The sequence below is a fragment of the Lepisma saccharinum genome, chromosome 10 (genome assembly GCF_977018435.1).
Source record: "Lepisma saccharinum chromosome 10, izLepSacc3.1, whole genome shotgun sequence".
Taxonomy (NCBI): domain Eukaryota; kingdom Metazoa; phylum Arthropoda; class Insecta; order Zygentoma; family Lepismatidae; genus Lepisma; species Lepisma saccharinum.
Genome location: NC_139238.1, coordinates 20473784 through 20490162, shown reverse-complemented (window position 1 = coordinate 20490162; position 16379 = coordinate 20473784). Strand labels below are relative to the sequence as shown.

Here is a 16379-nt window from a genome sequence, read left to right as displayed (position 1 = left end):
TGAGTTGAAGAATGAAATGTTTGAAATTTCGAATAAGTATTTTATTTCAAAATATATGAGTGTCGGTGACAAACTCACCCTTATTTTCCTGTTGAGTGTTGAAGCCATGAAATCTGAAAAAATAAAGTTTTCTCTACACACCTGCACTCAAAATGTTGTGTTGTGGGTATTCTCGACATTTCTCTACAGAGCTGATCACATAACCCCTTCCAAGTCCTTTATGTACCCCTGGGGGTACACATACCACAGTTGAGAACCACTGGCCTATTGGATAAGGAATGTTGTATGAGTGAGAGTCTGAAGGTTGCAGTGTGGAAAGTTGTGTATTTTATGTCCTGGCATACTTGGGGAAAGTTTGTGGAATGGGATGCTGCATCTTAACTTTCCATTAATGTATCCATATCTCCAATGTATCCATGAGATTCTGGGGTGTTGATGTGTAAGTTTACAGGAAGATCTCTCCTGGCTAAGTGTCTCAAGGCTGGTACTCTTATTGAACAAGGGAGAGGAAAAAGCTGAGAACACTGTCGGTCTTGGAGGTAAGAGTGATCAGTACTCTAGAATTTGGGACACAATTTTTTTTATATATGGAAAGCACTTTTGGGTTGTTATTTCTGTGAATCTGTATGGTAGACCTAGCATACACATTGCCGTTTTAGTAGTGGTTGATATAAAAAAATCACCAATAATATTGAGATATGCCTCCGCTATCTTATATATGTGTATTTTTCCAGGTCCAACCACAGGGAAGCTACAAAACCGTGAACATAGTAACCCAAGAGGTATTTCAAAAGATGGCTCCCCCGGCTCCTCGTGTGACAAATCCTGAAGTTCCTCCAGCACCACCAGCTATCGCAGTGCCATCGTCAGACAAGATTGAAACTAATGTGGCAAGATCTACACCAGCAGAGGTATTTGAAGCCGAATTTTATGTATTCTTATTAGGGCTAAGCAGTGACGATGACAGAAGGGGGGGAGCAGTCAGACACTTTGCCCCCCCCCCCAACTTAAGTTAATTAAATATCAAATAATAAGAGAGTTTATTTTTATGACAATTTTCACCTTTTCTAAGTGATGTATTCTGCATGGTATCACTTTTCCTGCTTATAATGCAAACTTAACAAATGATAATTTGTCAGTAATGTCAGTACTACATTGTTTTATATGCGTATATTCTATTCTTGCCATAATGGAAACAAATTCTTTCCCCGACTGACTATAATATGTGAGGAAGAATAAAACTGAGCAGGAGAACAGCAATACCTTCTACAATTATATGTGTACTCACAATTTACGAGACTGGCATTACAATATGTTGATTGCAAACTAATGAGGGTACAATCTGAAATTTTAACTGATATTCAAATCAAATTGATCAAACCTGATAGTGATTATTGTACACACCCAATATTAAATGACAAACATTTTCCCCGTTACTCAAGAGTCCGGTAAAGAAAATTACTAATGGGATGTACACTGTTTATGTAATGTGCAAAAGTTGGACTAAATTATAATTTTCAGTAATATTAGTTCTAGTGTTTGATATGAATATATATTATATTCTTGCTGTGATGATAAAACTTCTTACCCCGAGTGAATATAATATGTGAGGAAGAATGAATCCGAGCAGGAACACAGCAATACCCAATATCTTCTACAATTATCTTTCTCGCCACGATTTACAAGAGCATTAACTCTCCTGTTACCCAGAATTGGGTAATCAAAGTTACTAGCAGCTAGAACACTACCACTGCAAAAAGTAAGTAGTAAGTTACAACCCCCCCGTATAAAACAAACACGACACATTTATTATTTAACTTTTTTCGACAGTCACCAAGGTATTCTAAGCACTTTTTGAATCATGTGACCAGTTTTTTGATTTCTAGTGTGTAAAAATTCCGTCCCAATTTCAATTAAGTTGACTTTTGTGCTCGTCGGTTAACAATCATGCCACCCTGAGAGAACACAGTTCACTATACACCCAACTGGTCATGAATCAGCATAGACACACTCTCGTATGATATGTTCAGTTCATGTGCAATCTCTCTTAATTTTCACATGGTGGTTGGCAAGGATGATTGCATTCACATGCTCCATTTTGTCGATAGTGTTCCAGTTGTAGGCTACCCTACACACTGTTTGTCGTCCATGTTCGTTCTTTCGAACATGTGCCATTTTCCTGATCATGGGATGTGACATTGCATTCCCACCATACACCTTGACTATTTGGCGATGGATTAAACTCATTATACCTTCGTGTCCACAAAATCGGATGACTGAGTGGAACTCAATGTTGGACACCTTCTCAGTACGAAATGCCATACTGACATGGTGACTACTCTCATATTAAACCAGCTGCAGCTTGGCTTTTTTGGGTATGGGGAGAATACATTCCAGACAGTGCTGCCACGAAGCATGATTATTTTCTCTCTTTTAGTACAGGAACATGGCTTGGGTATAACTTACTTTTTGATTCGCCCACGTATATACACACATCCAATTCTTTCCCCAACTGAATATAATGTGTAAGGAAGAATAAACCTGAGCAGGAGTACAACAATACCTTTTCCAATATCTTATACACACAATTTAAAAATATGGTACCCAACAATATGCTTGGAGAGCAGTGGTGCTTGATGTGCAATTTGAACTGTTTTTGATATTAATCCTGATAGTAATTATTCTGCACACCCAATATTAAATGTCAATCATCTTCTCAATCCACACAATCGGGTAATCAAAATTACTAGTACACTGCATACGAAATGTGACTAAGAACAAAATAATTTTTCAGTAATGTCCGTACTACAATGTTTTATGAACATATATTTAATTCTCGCTGTGATGAAAGATATTCTTTCCTCGACTGAATACAATAGGTGAGGAAGGATAAATCTGAGCAGTAGCACAGTAATACCTTCAATACCATTTTCTTCTTACTCAAAATCATGTAATCAAAATTACTAAGCAGCTACTACAGTGTTTTATACACACATTCCATTCTTGCCATGATGAAGAAACTTCTTTCCTGCACTGAATATAATATGTGAGGTAGAATAAATCTGAGCAGGTACACAGTGATACCTTCAATACCATGTTCTCATTATCTCGGACGCAGTAATCAAAATAACTTGATAGTTAGTAGTGTTTTATATACATATATTCTATTCTTGCCATGATGATGAAACTTCTTTCCCCGACTGAATACGATATGTGACGAAGAATAAATCTGAGCAGGAGCACAGTAATACTCTCAATACAAATTTCTTGTTACTCAGAGTCTTGCAATGAGAATAACCAATCAGCTAATACAATGTTTTATACACATATATTCATATATTCAATTCTTGCCATGATGAAGAGACTTCTTTCCCCGACTGAATATAATATGTGAGGAAGAATAAATCTGAGCAAGAGGACAGTAATACTTTCAATACCATTTTCTTGTTACTCAATTTTTTCCCTCGATTGCCATCTTTTTGTCTAATTTGACTGGGCTAGATAGCTAGTACGGTGTTTTATATACATATATTCTATTCTATTGCCATGATGAAGAAACTTCTTTCCGTGACTGAATATATTATGTGAGGAAGAATGTCTTGAGCAGGTACACAATAATACCTTCAATACCATGTTCAGTTATGTAAGAAGCAGTACTCAAAATAACTAGATAGCTAGTATAGTGTTTTGTGCACACATATTCTATTCTTGCCATGATGAAGAAACCTTTCCCCAAGTAAATATAATATGTGAGGAAGAATAAATCTGAGCAGTAGTATAGTAATACTTTCAACACTATTTTCTTGTTACTCAAAATCATGTAATCAAAATTACTAAGCAGCAAGTACAGTGTTTTACACATATATATTCTATTGTTGCCAGGATGAAGAAACCTTTCCCCAACTGAATATAATATGTGAGAAAGATTAAATCTGAGCAGTAGGACAGTAATACTTTCAATACCATTTCCTTGTTAGTCAAAAATGCTAAGCAGCTAGTACAGTGTTTTATACACACATATGTATTCTATTCTATTCTATTGTTGCCATGATGATGAAATGTCTTTCCCCGACTGAATATATTATGTGAGGAAGAATAAATCTGAAGCAGGTACACAATAATACCGTCAATACCATGTTCTCGTTATGTAAGATGCAGTACTCAAAATAACTAGATAGCTTGTACAGTGTTTTATACACACATAATCTATTCTTGCCATGATGAAGAAACCTTTCCCCAACTGAACATAATATATGAGGAAGAATAAATCTGAGCAGGAGGACAGAAATACTTTCAATACCATTTTCTTGTTACGCAGAATCATGTAATCAAAATTACTAAGCAGCTAGTACAATGTTTTATACCCACATATTCTATCCTTTCTTTCCCCGACTGAATATAATATGGGAGGAGGAATAAATCTGAGCAGGTACACAATAATACCTTCTAAACCATGTTCTAGTTATCTAAAAAGCAGTACTCAAAATAACTAGATAGCTAGTACAGTGTTTTATACACATATATTCTATTCTTGCCATGATGAAGAAACTTCTTTCCCCGACTGAATATAATATGTGAGAAAGATTAAATCTGAGCAGGAGGACAGTAATACTTTCAATACCATTTTCTTGTTACTCAAAATTACTAAGCAGCTAGTTCAGTGTTTTATACACACACGTGTATTCTATTCTTCCCATGATGAAGAAACGTTTTTCCCCGACTGAATATATTATGTAAGGAAGAATAAATCTGGAGCAGGTACAGAATAATACCTTCAATACCATGTTCTTATTATCTCAGATGCAGTACTCAAAATAACTAGATAGGTAGTACAGTGTTTTATATACATATATTCTATTCCTGCCATGATGGTGTAACTTCTTTCACCAAATGAATATAATATGTGAAGAAGAAGAAATCTGAGCAGGTTCACAGTAAGACCATTAATACCACGTTCTCACACACAGTAATGTAAATTTGTAGATAGCTAATATAGTGTTTAATATACATATATTCTAATCTTGCCATGATGAAGAAACGTCTTTCCCCGACTAAATATATTATTCATAATTGGGAAAAGAGAGACACGGTAGTATATAAACACGGAGAAACTAGTACTCACTTTTATCCGTGAAGCTACTTTTTCTTTTTCGATTAATTTCAGTGGCCACTGCCACCATCCTCGTAGGAACTTGTTGTACTGTTGCTTGGGGTGCATCTTTTGTTCGTAGTTCTCTGGTTGCCGCCAGGTGCGCTGTTGTTAACTGTGCATCTGGGTTTGTGTCGTCTGCTATTTCCGGGTGATGTTGTAGTAGGAGAATCCAAGTGTGGTGCACTTGCCCGCTATCGATGTTTAGCTCGTGCGGGAAGTGTATTATGGCATGCGTTTCCTTGATTTTGGTGTCTAGGAGCATGTGGTCAGTGTGTTTGACTTGAACCTTTTGAATTTTATGGCTATTGTATTTGATATGTTTGGCGAGACCAGTAGTGGGTTGGGCTTTTTTTGCATCTGCTAGGTGCTGTTGGATTCTTTCATTGACAGATCTGATGGACCTGCCGATGTAATGAGCCTTGCATTCACACTCTGCATTGTATACACCTGTGTTATCAAGGGGGGAGAGGAAGTACCGTTTGTGTTTGTTCAGTTTATCACCTATTTTGGAGTTGGGTTTGTGCGTAACTTTGATGCCATATGGGAGAAGGGCTTTGGATATGCAGTTGGAAGGGAAGGCAAACCATTGATATTGGCCACTGGGAGTTGAATATATTATGAGAGGAAGAATAAATCTTGAGCAGGTACACAATAATACCTTCAATACCATGTTCTCATTATCTCAGATGCAGTAATCAAAATAACTAGAGAGCTAGTACAGTGTTTTATATACATATATTCTATTCTTGCCATGATGAAAAAACTTCTTTCCCCGACTGAATATAATATGTGAGGAAGAACAAATCTGAGCTGGATCACAGTAACACTTTCAATACCATTTTCTTGTTACTCAGAATCAGGTAATCAAAATTACTAATCAGCTAGTACAGTGTTTTTTACACACATATACTATTCTTGCCATGATGAAGAAACTTCTTTCCCCGACTGAATATATTATGTGAGGAAGAATAAGTCTTGAGCAGGTACACAAAATACCTTCAATACCATGTTCTCGTTATCTAAGAAGCAGTACTCAAAATTACTAATCAGCTAGTACAGTGTTTTTTACACACATATACTATTCTTGCCATGATGAAGAAACCTTTCCCCAACTGAATGTAATATGTGAGGAAGAATAAATCTGAGCAGGACGAGAGTAATAGTTTCAATACCTTTTCTTGTTACTCAAATTACTAAGCAGCTAGTACAGTGTTTTATACACACGCATGTGTTCTATTCTTCCCATGATGAAGAAACGTCTTTCCCCGACTGAATATATTATGTGAGGAAGAATAAATCTGAGCAGGTACACAATAATACCTTCAATACCATGTTCTCGTTATGTAAGATGCAGTACTCAAAATAACTAGATAGCTTGTACAGTGTTTTATACACACATAATCTATTCTTGCCATGATGAAGAAACCTTTCCCCAACTGAATGTAATATGTGAGGAAGACTAAATCTGAGCAGGAGGACAGTAATACCTTCAATACCATTTTTTTGTTACTCAGAATCATGTAATCAAAATTCCTAATTAGGTAGTACAGTGTTTTGTACACACACATATTCTATTCTTGCCATGATGATGAAACTTTTTTCCCTGACTGAATGTAATTTGTGAGGAAGAATAAATTTGAACAGGTATACAGTAATACCTTCAATACCATGTTCTCATTATCTCGGATGCAGTAATCAAAATAACTAGATATCTAGTGTTTTATGCTCTTCAGAGCTTTTCGGCTTCTCACGAAAACAGTCGAGCCAAGTAGCCATCTATTTTTGCCATGGTGGAGGAACTTCTTTCCCCCAACTGAATATAATACGCGAGGAAGAATAAATCTGAGCAGGTTCACAATAATGCCTTTAATACCACATTCTCACACACGGTAATGAAAATTACTAAATATGTAGTATAGTGTTTTATATACATATATTCTATTCTTGCATGATGAAAAAACTTATTTCCCTGACTGAATATAATTTGTGCGAAAGATTAAATCTGATCAGGAGGACAGTAATACTTTCAATGCCATTTTCTTGTTACTCAAAATCATGTAATCAAAATTACTAAGCAGCTAGTATAGTGTTTTACACACATATATTCTATTCTTGCCATGATGGTAGAACTTCTTTCCCCAACTGAATATAATATGTGAGGAAGAATAAGTCTGAGCGGATGCACAGTAATACTTTTAATACCATTTCCTTGTTACTCAAAATTAATAAGCAGCTAGTACAGCATTTTATACACACATATTCTATTCTTTCCATGATGAAGAAACTTCTTTCCCTGACTGAATATATTATGTGAGAAAGAATAGATCTTGAGCAGGTACACAATAATACCTTCAATACCATGCTCTCATTATCTCGGACACAGTAATCAAAATAACTTGATAGTTAGTAGTGTTTTATATACATATATTCTATTCTTGCCATGATGATGAAACTTCTTTCCCCGACTGAATACGATATGTGACGAAGAATAAATCTGAGCAGGAGCACAGTAATACTCTCAATACAAATTTCTTGTTACTCAGAGTCTTGCAATGAGAATAACCAATCAGCTAATACAATGTTTTATACACATATATTCAATTCTTGCCATGACGAAGAGACTTCTTTCCCCGACTGAATATAATATGTGAGGAAGAATAAATCTGAGCAAGAGGACAGTAATACTTTCAATACCATTTTCTTGTTACTCAAAATGATGTAATAAAAATTACTAAGTAGCTAGTACAGTGTTTTATATACATATATTCTATTCCTGCCATGATGGTGGAACTTCTTTGCCCAACTGAATATAATATGTGAGGAAGAATATATCTGAGCAGGTTCACAGTAATACCTTTAATACCACGTTCTCACACACAGTAATGTAAATTTGTAGATAGCTAATATAGTGTTTAATATACATATATTCTAATCTTGCCATGATGAAGAAAATTCTTTCCCCGTCTGAATACAATATGTGAGGAAGAATAAATCTGAGCAGGAGCACAGTAATACTTTCAATACCATTTTTTTTTTACTCAGAATCATGTAATCAATATTAGACATCAGTGGCATAGATTTAGTACAAGCAATGTAAGTAGTGCTTGCACTATTAATATATTATTTAATGTACTTAATGTTGAGTGCCTTGTTTAGTTTCTATCGCACTTGATTTCGTGAAATTTTATGGCCGCAAACTCGCTCAGCAGCCCGTTGGCAATCATATAAGTGTTAACACGATCACGAGGATTAATATTTCCTTTATTATAAACACAGAATTATTGAAATAAAGCATTATAACTGTTCCAATTTCTATGTAAACATATTTTTAAAGCATTACTTTAGGTTTACAATTTGTAAAACGTGTCAGTAATGTCGACGTTCAGGTTTCCTTTTTAAAGACAATAAACATGTTGTCCCTGGCACTAGAGAGCGCTGGAATCTACAGAACAGCTGACTCTCTCATCTCAAATTGCAACGCCACGCCAGTGTTGACAATACCAAATAATTTGCAGGATATTTATCGTGAGTTTCCATACAAACAAATAAAATAAACTAATGTTTTTTTTCGATAAGACTTATGTCAAAAAAGCAATGAAACTCTCTTCTGAGACCTGCAAACAGCAAAAACGTTGTCTTAAATGCTATCGAACTCACAATACTATTTATATTAATATGATACACTGTCAAAAAGAAACATAAAAAAACAGCATTTTCTTCCTGTTCTAATGACCTATTATTCCAACGCTTAATATAATTTTAAGCTTGAAGTCAGTTATTTTACTCTCCTGCGAACAAAATTTTTTACAACGAAGTTGGTATCACATTTATGCTAGTTTCGAAACTTTTCGGAAAATTTTCCATTTGTGGGGAAGAACGAGTGGTTCAAGTTAGTGTTCTCTTTTGTTTGGCGTGTTGTGAATGTACCAAAACAAACCTAAATATTTCAAATTTTGTACAGGAAACTGTAAGTAATAACAAGTATTTTATCATATCAATAATGTGACCAAGAATTTCAACTAAGAAGCATGGCCATTGATAGAGGAGTTGGGGATATATTATTTAAAATGCAAAAAACTAGGGCAATGGGCTGTATAATTTATCCCCCCCCACCCTGTCGGAGTACTGCATGGCTTGCGTTCTCCTTAAGACCACGCTTCGCCACTGACACATATATTCTATTCTTGCCATGATGAAGAAACTTCTTTCCCCGACTGAATACAATATGTGAGGAAGAATAAATCTGAGCAGGAGGACAGAAATACTTTCAATACCATTTTCTTCTTACTCAAAATCATGTAATCAAAATTACTAAGCAGCTACTACAGTGTTTTATACACACATATTCCATTCTTGCCATGATGAAGAAACTTCTTTCCTGCACTGAATATAATATGTGAGGTAGAATAAATCTTATAGAAATTGGAGAGTGGTCTGGTAATGTAAACTCATGCCAAATTCCTAAATATTAATACACATCATCTCGGTTACTTTTCTATTCATCGAGCAGCGAACACAAACAACTAGAAAACAACCAACATGAGCAGGAGGACAATAGTACTTGTGTTTTATACACATATACCGTATTTACGCGTGTATAGTTCACACTGGTTTTGGATGGTTAAAGGTGACAAAAAATTATATCTCGTATATAATGCGCAGTACAATCCAGTTTAAAGAAAATGGCTTTCTTAGTTGTATGTTGTAAAGCTGCTGTTGCTATGCTGATCAAGAGTGAATGATGTCATACCTATTCAATTGCTCATTCCTTCTTTTTCAAAATATATACTTTTTCTTTCCGTGACTAATGTAACATTTATACGAGGTACATTCAGGACCTTCCAAATAGCAGTTAGTAGCACAAAATTTCTTCCATTAAGGAATTTACACACTTCATGTATGTCATATTATTTGGCCAGTAATACATTTTAATTTTTATTATCTTCTTCCTCGTGTTTTCTTTCATCCAAAGTACCATAAAAATCAGAACGTTTCTTCATTTTTTGATGAACTTATTTCAATCACGTTGTAGACTCCCATCATATGACAAGAATTCTGTGGACGGACGAACCCAAATTCGACTGCGATGGTATTACGAATTTTCATAATGCACATTTTTGGTCATAACCCCAGAAAATCTAAGAAAAGGCTCACCAGAGAAAATTCTCACTAAATGGGAATCATCCACAATCATGTGATCGGGGCATTCTATCTGCCACAAAACCTAAATGGCATTACCTACGAAAACTAAGGGAAGAATTGACGACTCTGCTGGAGGATGTGCCGCTCGCCACAAAAAGGGGTATGATTTACAAACATGATGGCTGCCCAGCTCACTATTTCCAGGGTGTGCGACAGTGGCTGGACGACAATTATCCCATGCGATGGATTGGTCAAGGCGGTCCGACCCCCTGGCCAGCGAGGAGTCCAGATTTGATGCCATGCGACTTTTACATTTGGGGTCACATGAAAGAGTTAGTCTACAGTCCACCAGTGGATTCCCAAGAAGAGTTGAGAGAGAGAATTGTGACAGCCACCCAATACATAAGAGACTTCAGTGTCAACGCGAGTGACTGTGTCTGAAGTATGCCGCAGGCTGCGTGCTTGCATACGTAACCGGGGAGGCAATTTGAACAATATTTGTAGTTTTCGTAACTGTTAATTCTGACAACCTGGAATCATGAGAATGGTAAATAACATTATTTCACTCATTTTCGTTCCTTTATTTCTCACAACCGATAACTTCTTTTCACTTTACAAAGAGGTCTCCGTTTTTTATTCAGATTTTTCCCCCAACCCGTGTGCCAGTTGACAACATTTGTATCATTTTGGAGAGCTTATGAAACAAGGAAGTTTTTTCCGTAATTTTTACACTAAGTGTGTTACCATTTTTTTGAGTAATCCTCTTTGATTTAAACGATAATTTCCAAATTTCTTCATGACGTGTGCTCCAATGACTGTTTTTTTCTGTGGGTATGGGAATTTTGGGCATGAATTTTTTTCCCAGTAGTCCTCATTCGTCAGATGTTAGCAACATGTCGATTAAGTGCCCAGGGTGTAGTAGTTTTTTCACAATTAGTAGTTTTTTGGTCGCAAGTCGGAATATGTCACGAAAATCTACAAACTGCAATAACTCAAAACCCATTGATTTCCGACCCCCAGTGCATAGGGTCAAATTTGTTCCAAATGTGCTCTAGTATTACCGCTTTCCAGGAATAGGTCGATTTACCAATCACCCTGTGTATATATATATCCATAGAGTTTAACTTCAGTTGATTTTCCGGAAGTCTGTTCTTGCTGTGATGAAGAAACTTCTTTCCCCGACTGAATATATGTGAGGAAGAAAAATCTGAGTGAGAATAGAATAGCCTTTTCAATTTAAGGTGCCAGGAATGTATAAAATATTCACAATATTGATAGAAGATACTTCCATTCTATGTATGGGAGTACGATTACTGAAACTAACCCAAAACTTTTGTTTTTGTTTATTGTTCGCTATCGTAACTTGATGGTCCTAACCGTAGTTCCTCGATAGTACAGTGGTACTGTCCTGGGTTTGGATCCCAATTCAAACTGTAGGTCCAGTTCTAATTAATCTATCTGTGCATATACTTGAAACAAGAATCCAACTCAAACTTTAGATGTTTTCGTGTATAATGGTCAGTTTCTTAACCCCTCAAGCCAGTTCGACGTACATGTGTACGGACCCTCATAGTGCTTCTAGAGGCGGTTCGACGTATACGTCCCCTGCAGTAGTGACGAAATGATGCATATTCTGCCATCTCTTGTTTTCCCACATGAATGAAAACGCATGTAACTCAAGAGTAGACTGCAATGTGCTGCCATCTGTTGGTTTTCCTTCCAATTACATGAAATTATGTGTGATTGCATCACTTTATTAAAAAAAAACAACTGAGAAATGGCGTCGCACGAGCCGGTAAAGGGCATCGAAACGGACGAAATTTTTTGCGTTTTTAGAGGAAAGTGACAGTGAAGGTTCAATTTATTCATTTCTATCTACAAGTGAAAGTGAAGTAATTTATTCAGAAACTATGCAGAACAGGAAGTAGATAGTGTCAGTGATAGTGAAGGCGAATTAGATGGCATTACATCCTCACCTGTTGCGTCATCGAATGTAACTTGCAACTGGAAGGAAGTTGACGACTCCTTCAAAGCAAATAGACTTTCATTTTGTGGATTGTGGGGTCCCCAAAAAGGAGTCAATAATGTTCTTGTGATTCCTTTTTGTTGTTTTTTGACAAAGAAGTTAGAAGTTGAATAACTCATTGTCAGAGAAACTAACTTATGTGCAGACACTTATATTCAACAAAGCACATTGAAACCACATTCACGAATATGTAAATGGCAACCAGTTACCGTGAAAGAAATATATCTTGTTCTGGGAATATTTGTGCTTACGAGTATAGATCAAAAAAAATTATTGGTGTTCAGATTGTGAAGTAGGACTGTGTTTCGAATCATGTTTTAAACTGTACCACACAACGTTGGACTTCTAAACTAACAAGAACGCAAGACAGAAGTAGTACTTTGTAAGCGCAACATGTAAATTTTTTATTTTTATTATTATTTTTGTTACTATAGTATAAATGTCATTATTTATACATTTTTATGTAGTGTGAAGTTTCGTTTACAAGTCCTGAAAATTTCATTGTAATTGAGCAAATGGTTTTTAAGATATGTTCAATTTCGTGACATTATGCGAAAATTGCTGATTCGCTGATTTAAAATTACCGCCTCTCGCAGCGGCTGATGGGTATTTAACTCCCGGCTTGAAGGGTTAATTATTATTTTCCAGGTAGTGTATAATTTTTTAATACCTTTCTCTCTGCAACAGGTTCCTTCAGCTTCCACCTCGGAGCGACATACATCCCATGCAGCCAGAACCCGCAAAGAACATCGCAGAGCTCCGAGATTCTATGCAGTTGTTAAAGAGGAAAGACCGCTAGATAAGAGAACGCCACGCAAAAGGAAGACGAGGCATAGTAGCAATCCACCTGTTGAACATCATGTTGGATGGATCATGGATGTTCGGGAACATAGACCTCGCACTACTTCAGTAAGGTAAGCTGCACGTAACAGGATTTGGACAGTTGAAGCAGCTCTATGAAAGAGGGGTCCAGCAACAAAAACGTTTCACATGAATGTCCTCTAAATTTGTTTGTGTGTGTGTGCCCCACTATTATGATATTTTCACATTTCATTCAACAAATAAAGTAGGGATGGGACAGATTAATCGGTACTCTATTGGCTACTATAGGCATATCGATGTATCGATAAAATTACTGATAATTTTACCAATTTGATATATCTATAAATATCTTATAATTTAGTGCAATATTCTGCCATTTTGTTATAATTTTTATGGATATAAAAATACACTCTCCATGCCCTACTTTTCATAAAAGTAAATCTCTAAATATGCAGTTCCTTTTGCATGGCAGTCATCTTCTAATCTTCTAATGCACATAATTACGGAGGCGAATGAGCCATTCAGATTCTTCAAGGACCTTTTGGAAATTTTTATCAGATCAGTAGTCTCGCACTGTGGGCTTGTGATCTAAGGTTCAAGCTTTGGACTGGCTACAGGATGTGCACAGGTTCGAGTCTTCTGGGAAGAGTGTAACAACTTTCCCCGAGATTTCACCCTGTGTATGGGATCAGTGGCCACCCACCATCGTGAGGAAATTGGGGAGCTACGAATGAGTAGCATAACCCAGTCTTAGAAAACTGACCACACGTCACCCCCGTAACTGGTTGGATGGTGGGAGTGAAGCCAGCAGTCTGTAGGTAGGCACTGGCCCTCACGGACTGTTACGCTGCAGGTTATTATATCTGATCGGTAGAATATCGGTTAATGGTATCAGCCCATCCCTAAAATGAAGTGTATAAAGTTATAGATCTACGCTGTGTTTTACATTGTAGTAATATACAAAGAAAAATAGGAGCAACGTTCCAAACTAACTAAAACTAACTAACTAACTCCCTAGCCTTCTTAAACCTGAAGGTTCATGGCTGCAGCAACACAGGCCTTCCATCTGTCCCTATCTTGAGCAAGTTCTATATACTCTTTTCCATCCCTACCGATTTCCCTTAGGTCCATCTCAACGTTGTCCCTCCATCTTCGTCTTGGCCTTCCTACAGGTCTCTTACCATCAGGTTTCCCAACAAGAATCCTGTAAACTCCTCTTTCCTCTCCCATTCGTGCCACGTGGCCTGCCCACCTAAGTCTTCTTGATTTAACTATTCTAATAATATCTGGACATGAATGCAAATTATGTAGTTCTAAATTATGTAACCTTCTCCACTCACCTGTCTCCTCATCCCTTTTAGGTCCAAAGATTTTCCTAAGGATCTTATTTTCAAATACTCTCAATTTATGTTCCTCTTTCAATGTAAGGGACCAAGTTTCACACCCATATAATACCACAAGCAAAATTACTGTTTTGTATATTTTAACTTTTAGTTTCTTAGATATTAAACGAGAAGACAAAAGTTTATGAAGAAAGAAGTAACATGCATTTCCTGAATTAAGCCTACTTTTTATTTCCTCTTTAATATAATTTTCATTTGTTAATATTACTCCTAAGTATTTGAATTTGGAAACTGGTTCAAACGAGTTGTTATCAATAATTAGATTTTGATTATTACCTAACACTTGGTTTCGGCCTGTAAGCATATATTTAGTTTTCTCTTTGTTAACTTCCAAACCTATCTCTTTAGCAGTTTTGAAAAATATTTTAGCATTATTCTTAATTGTATTCACATCGTCCCCCAGTAAGTCTACATCATCTGCATATGCTAACAACTGAGTCACACCATTTAATTTTAGTCCTTCGTTAGTTTCTTTTACCTTCCTTACAGCATATTCTAAGGCAAAATTAAAGAGCAATGGAGATAATGCATCTCCTTGTTTTAACCCATCATGAATTGTAAATTTGTCAGACATATTATTACCCACACGAATTTTACTTTCTGTTTCACGTTCCACTCAGTGTAATATTTGCCCTTCATAAACATTTTCCAAAATTTTATGTTAAAAGAATCTACTTCTATCATTTGTTGTTTCGCTGCCAAAAAAGAATAAGGGCCAATTTTCTCAAACTGAAAATATCTTTGTCATGTGTGGTAATTCATTTCTGGGCATCTTATCAACAGAAGGAGAAGACGTCCATACAAAGGTTAACCTTTAGACTCCCGAGCAGGGTTAGCCCGGTCTTCTCAGCTTGAATTTTAAATTCGAACACTCTTATTGTTATAACTCTGGCACTATGGGAGCAATCTACTTCGGATAACTTTTGTTTTGCAGCTAAAACATCAGCGCATGCAACCCAGTACATTTCAGAACGCCAGGTCGAGGAAGTGGGGCACGACCCCCGAATTTCAATGAAAAAAAAAACAACATAAAACTCTGGAGTTTGCCCCCTCTTCTCCCGCTATTTTGGGGAGAAGGTGCAAACCTTAGTATTCTCTTTAAAGAATGGACGTTTCCAAAGATAATGAAACATGTTTCATTTTCCTGGGTGCCATACAGGTTGAATAATAAGCCAAAATGTGATACTCTGTTTTTTATGGAAAATAGGTAATTTGCATATTGCTCAGAAAATTGTTATAACTCTGGCACTATGGGAGCAATCTACATTGGATAACTTTTGTTTTGCAGCTAAAACATCAGAGCATGCAACCGTGTACAATTCAGAATGCCAAACTGAGGAAGGTGGGTTTAGGGGCCATGACCCTCGAATTTCAATGAAAAAAAAAACAACATAAAAATCTGGAAGTTGCCCCCTCTTCTCCCGCTATTTTGGGGAGAAGGTGCAAACCTTAGTATTTTTTCAAAGAATGGACGTTTCCGAAGAGAATGAAACATGTTTCATGTTCCTGGGTGCCATACAAGTTGAATAATGAGCAAAATGTGAAACTCTGTTCGGAAATGTGGCATGGATATGTTGAGGGGCTGGGGGAGGGGGGGGGAGGAGTTTGGTCATCAGTGTGAATTTCCCAGGCTTGCTCCAGATCTGTGTCAGAGTTTCCACCCAAAGATAAGAGTATGAAGGTCCAAAAAGCACATTCATTTCGTAATCAGCACTATGATACCATATGGTATCATCGGGCCTGTACGACCTTACTCTGATGATACTATATGGTATCATCGGGGGAGTAAAGGTTAAGGGTATTGCACATGACGTTTTGCCTTTGCCCGTGCAAC

The 16379-nt window shown here is 36.6% G+C and overlaps 1 protein-coding gene across 1 annotated transcript in view; it reads left to right on the top strand.

Annotated features, from left to right (window-relative positions):
* The window catches only part of larp (La related protein), a 167800-nt gene that overhangs the window by 125398 nt on the left and 26023 nt on the right, over positions 1-16379 (top strand). The window contains exons 12-13 of the mRNA XM_083129634.1: positions 735-911; positions 13008-13234. Of these exons, the coding sequence (XP_082985760.1) occupies positions 735-911; positions 13008-13234 (404 nt within the window). The remainder of the gene's footprint in view (positions 1-734; positions 912-13007; positions 13235-16379) is intronic.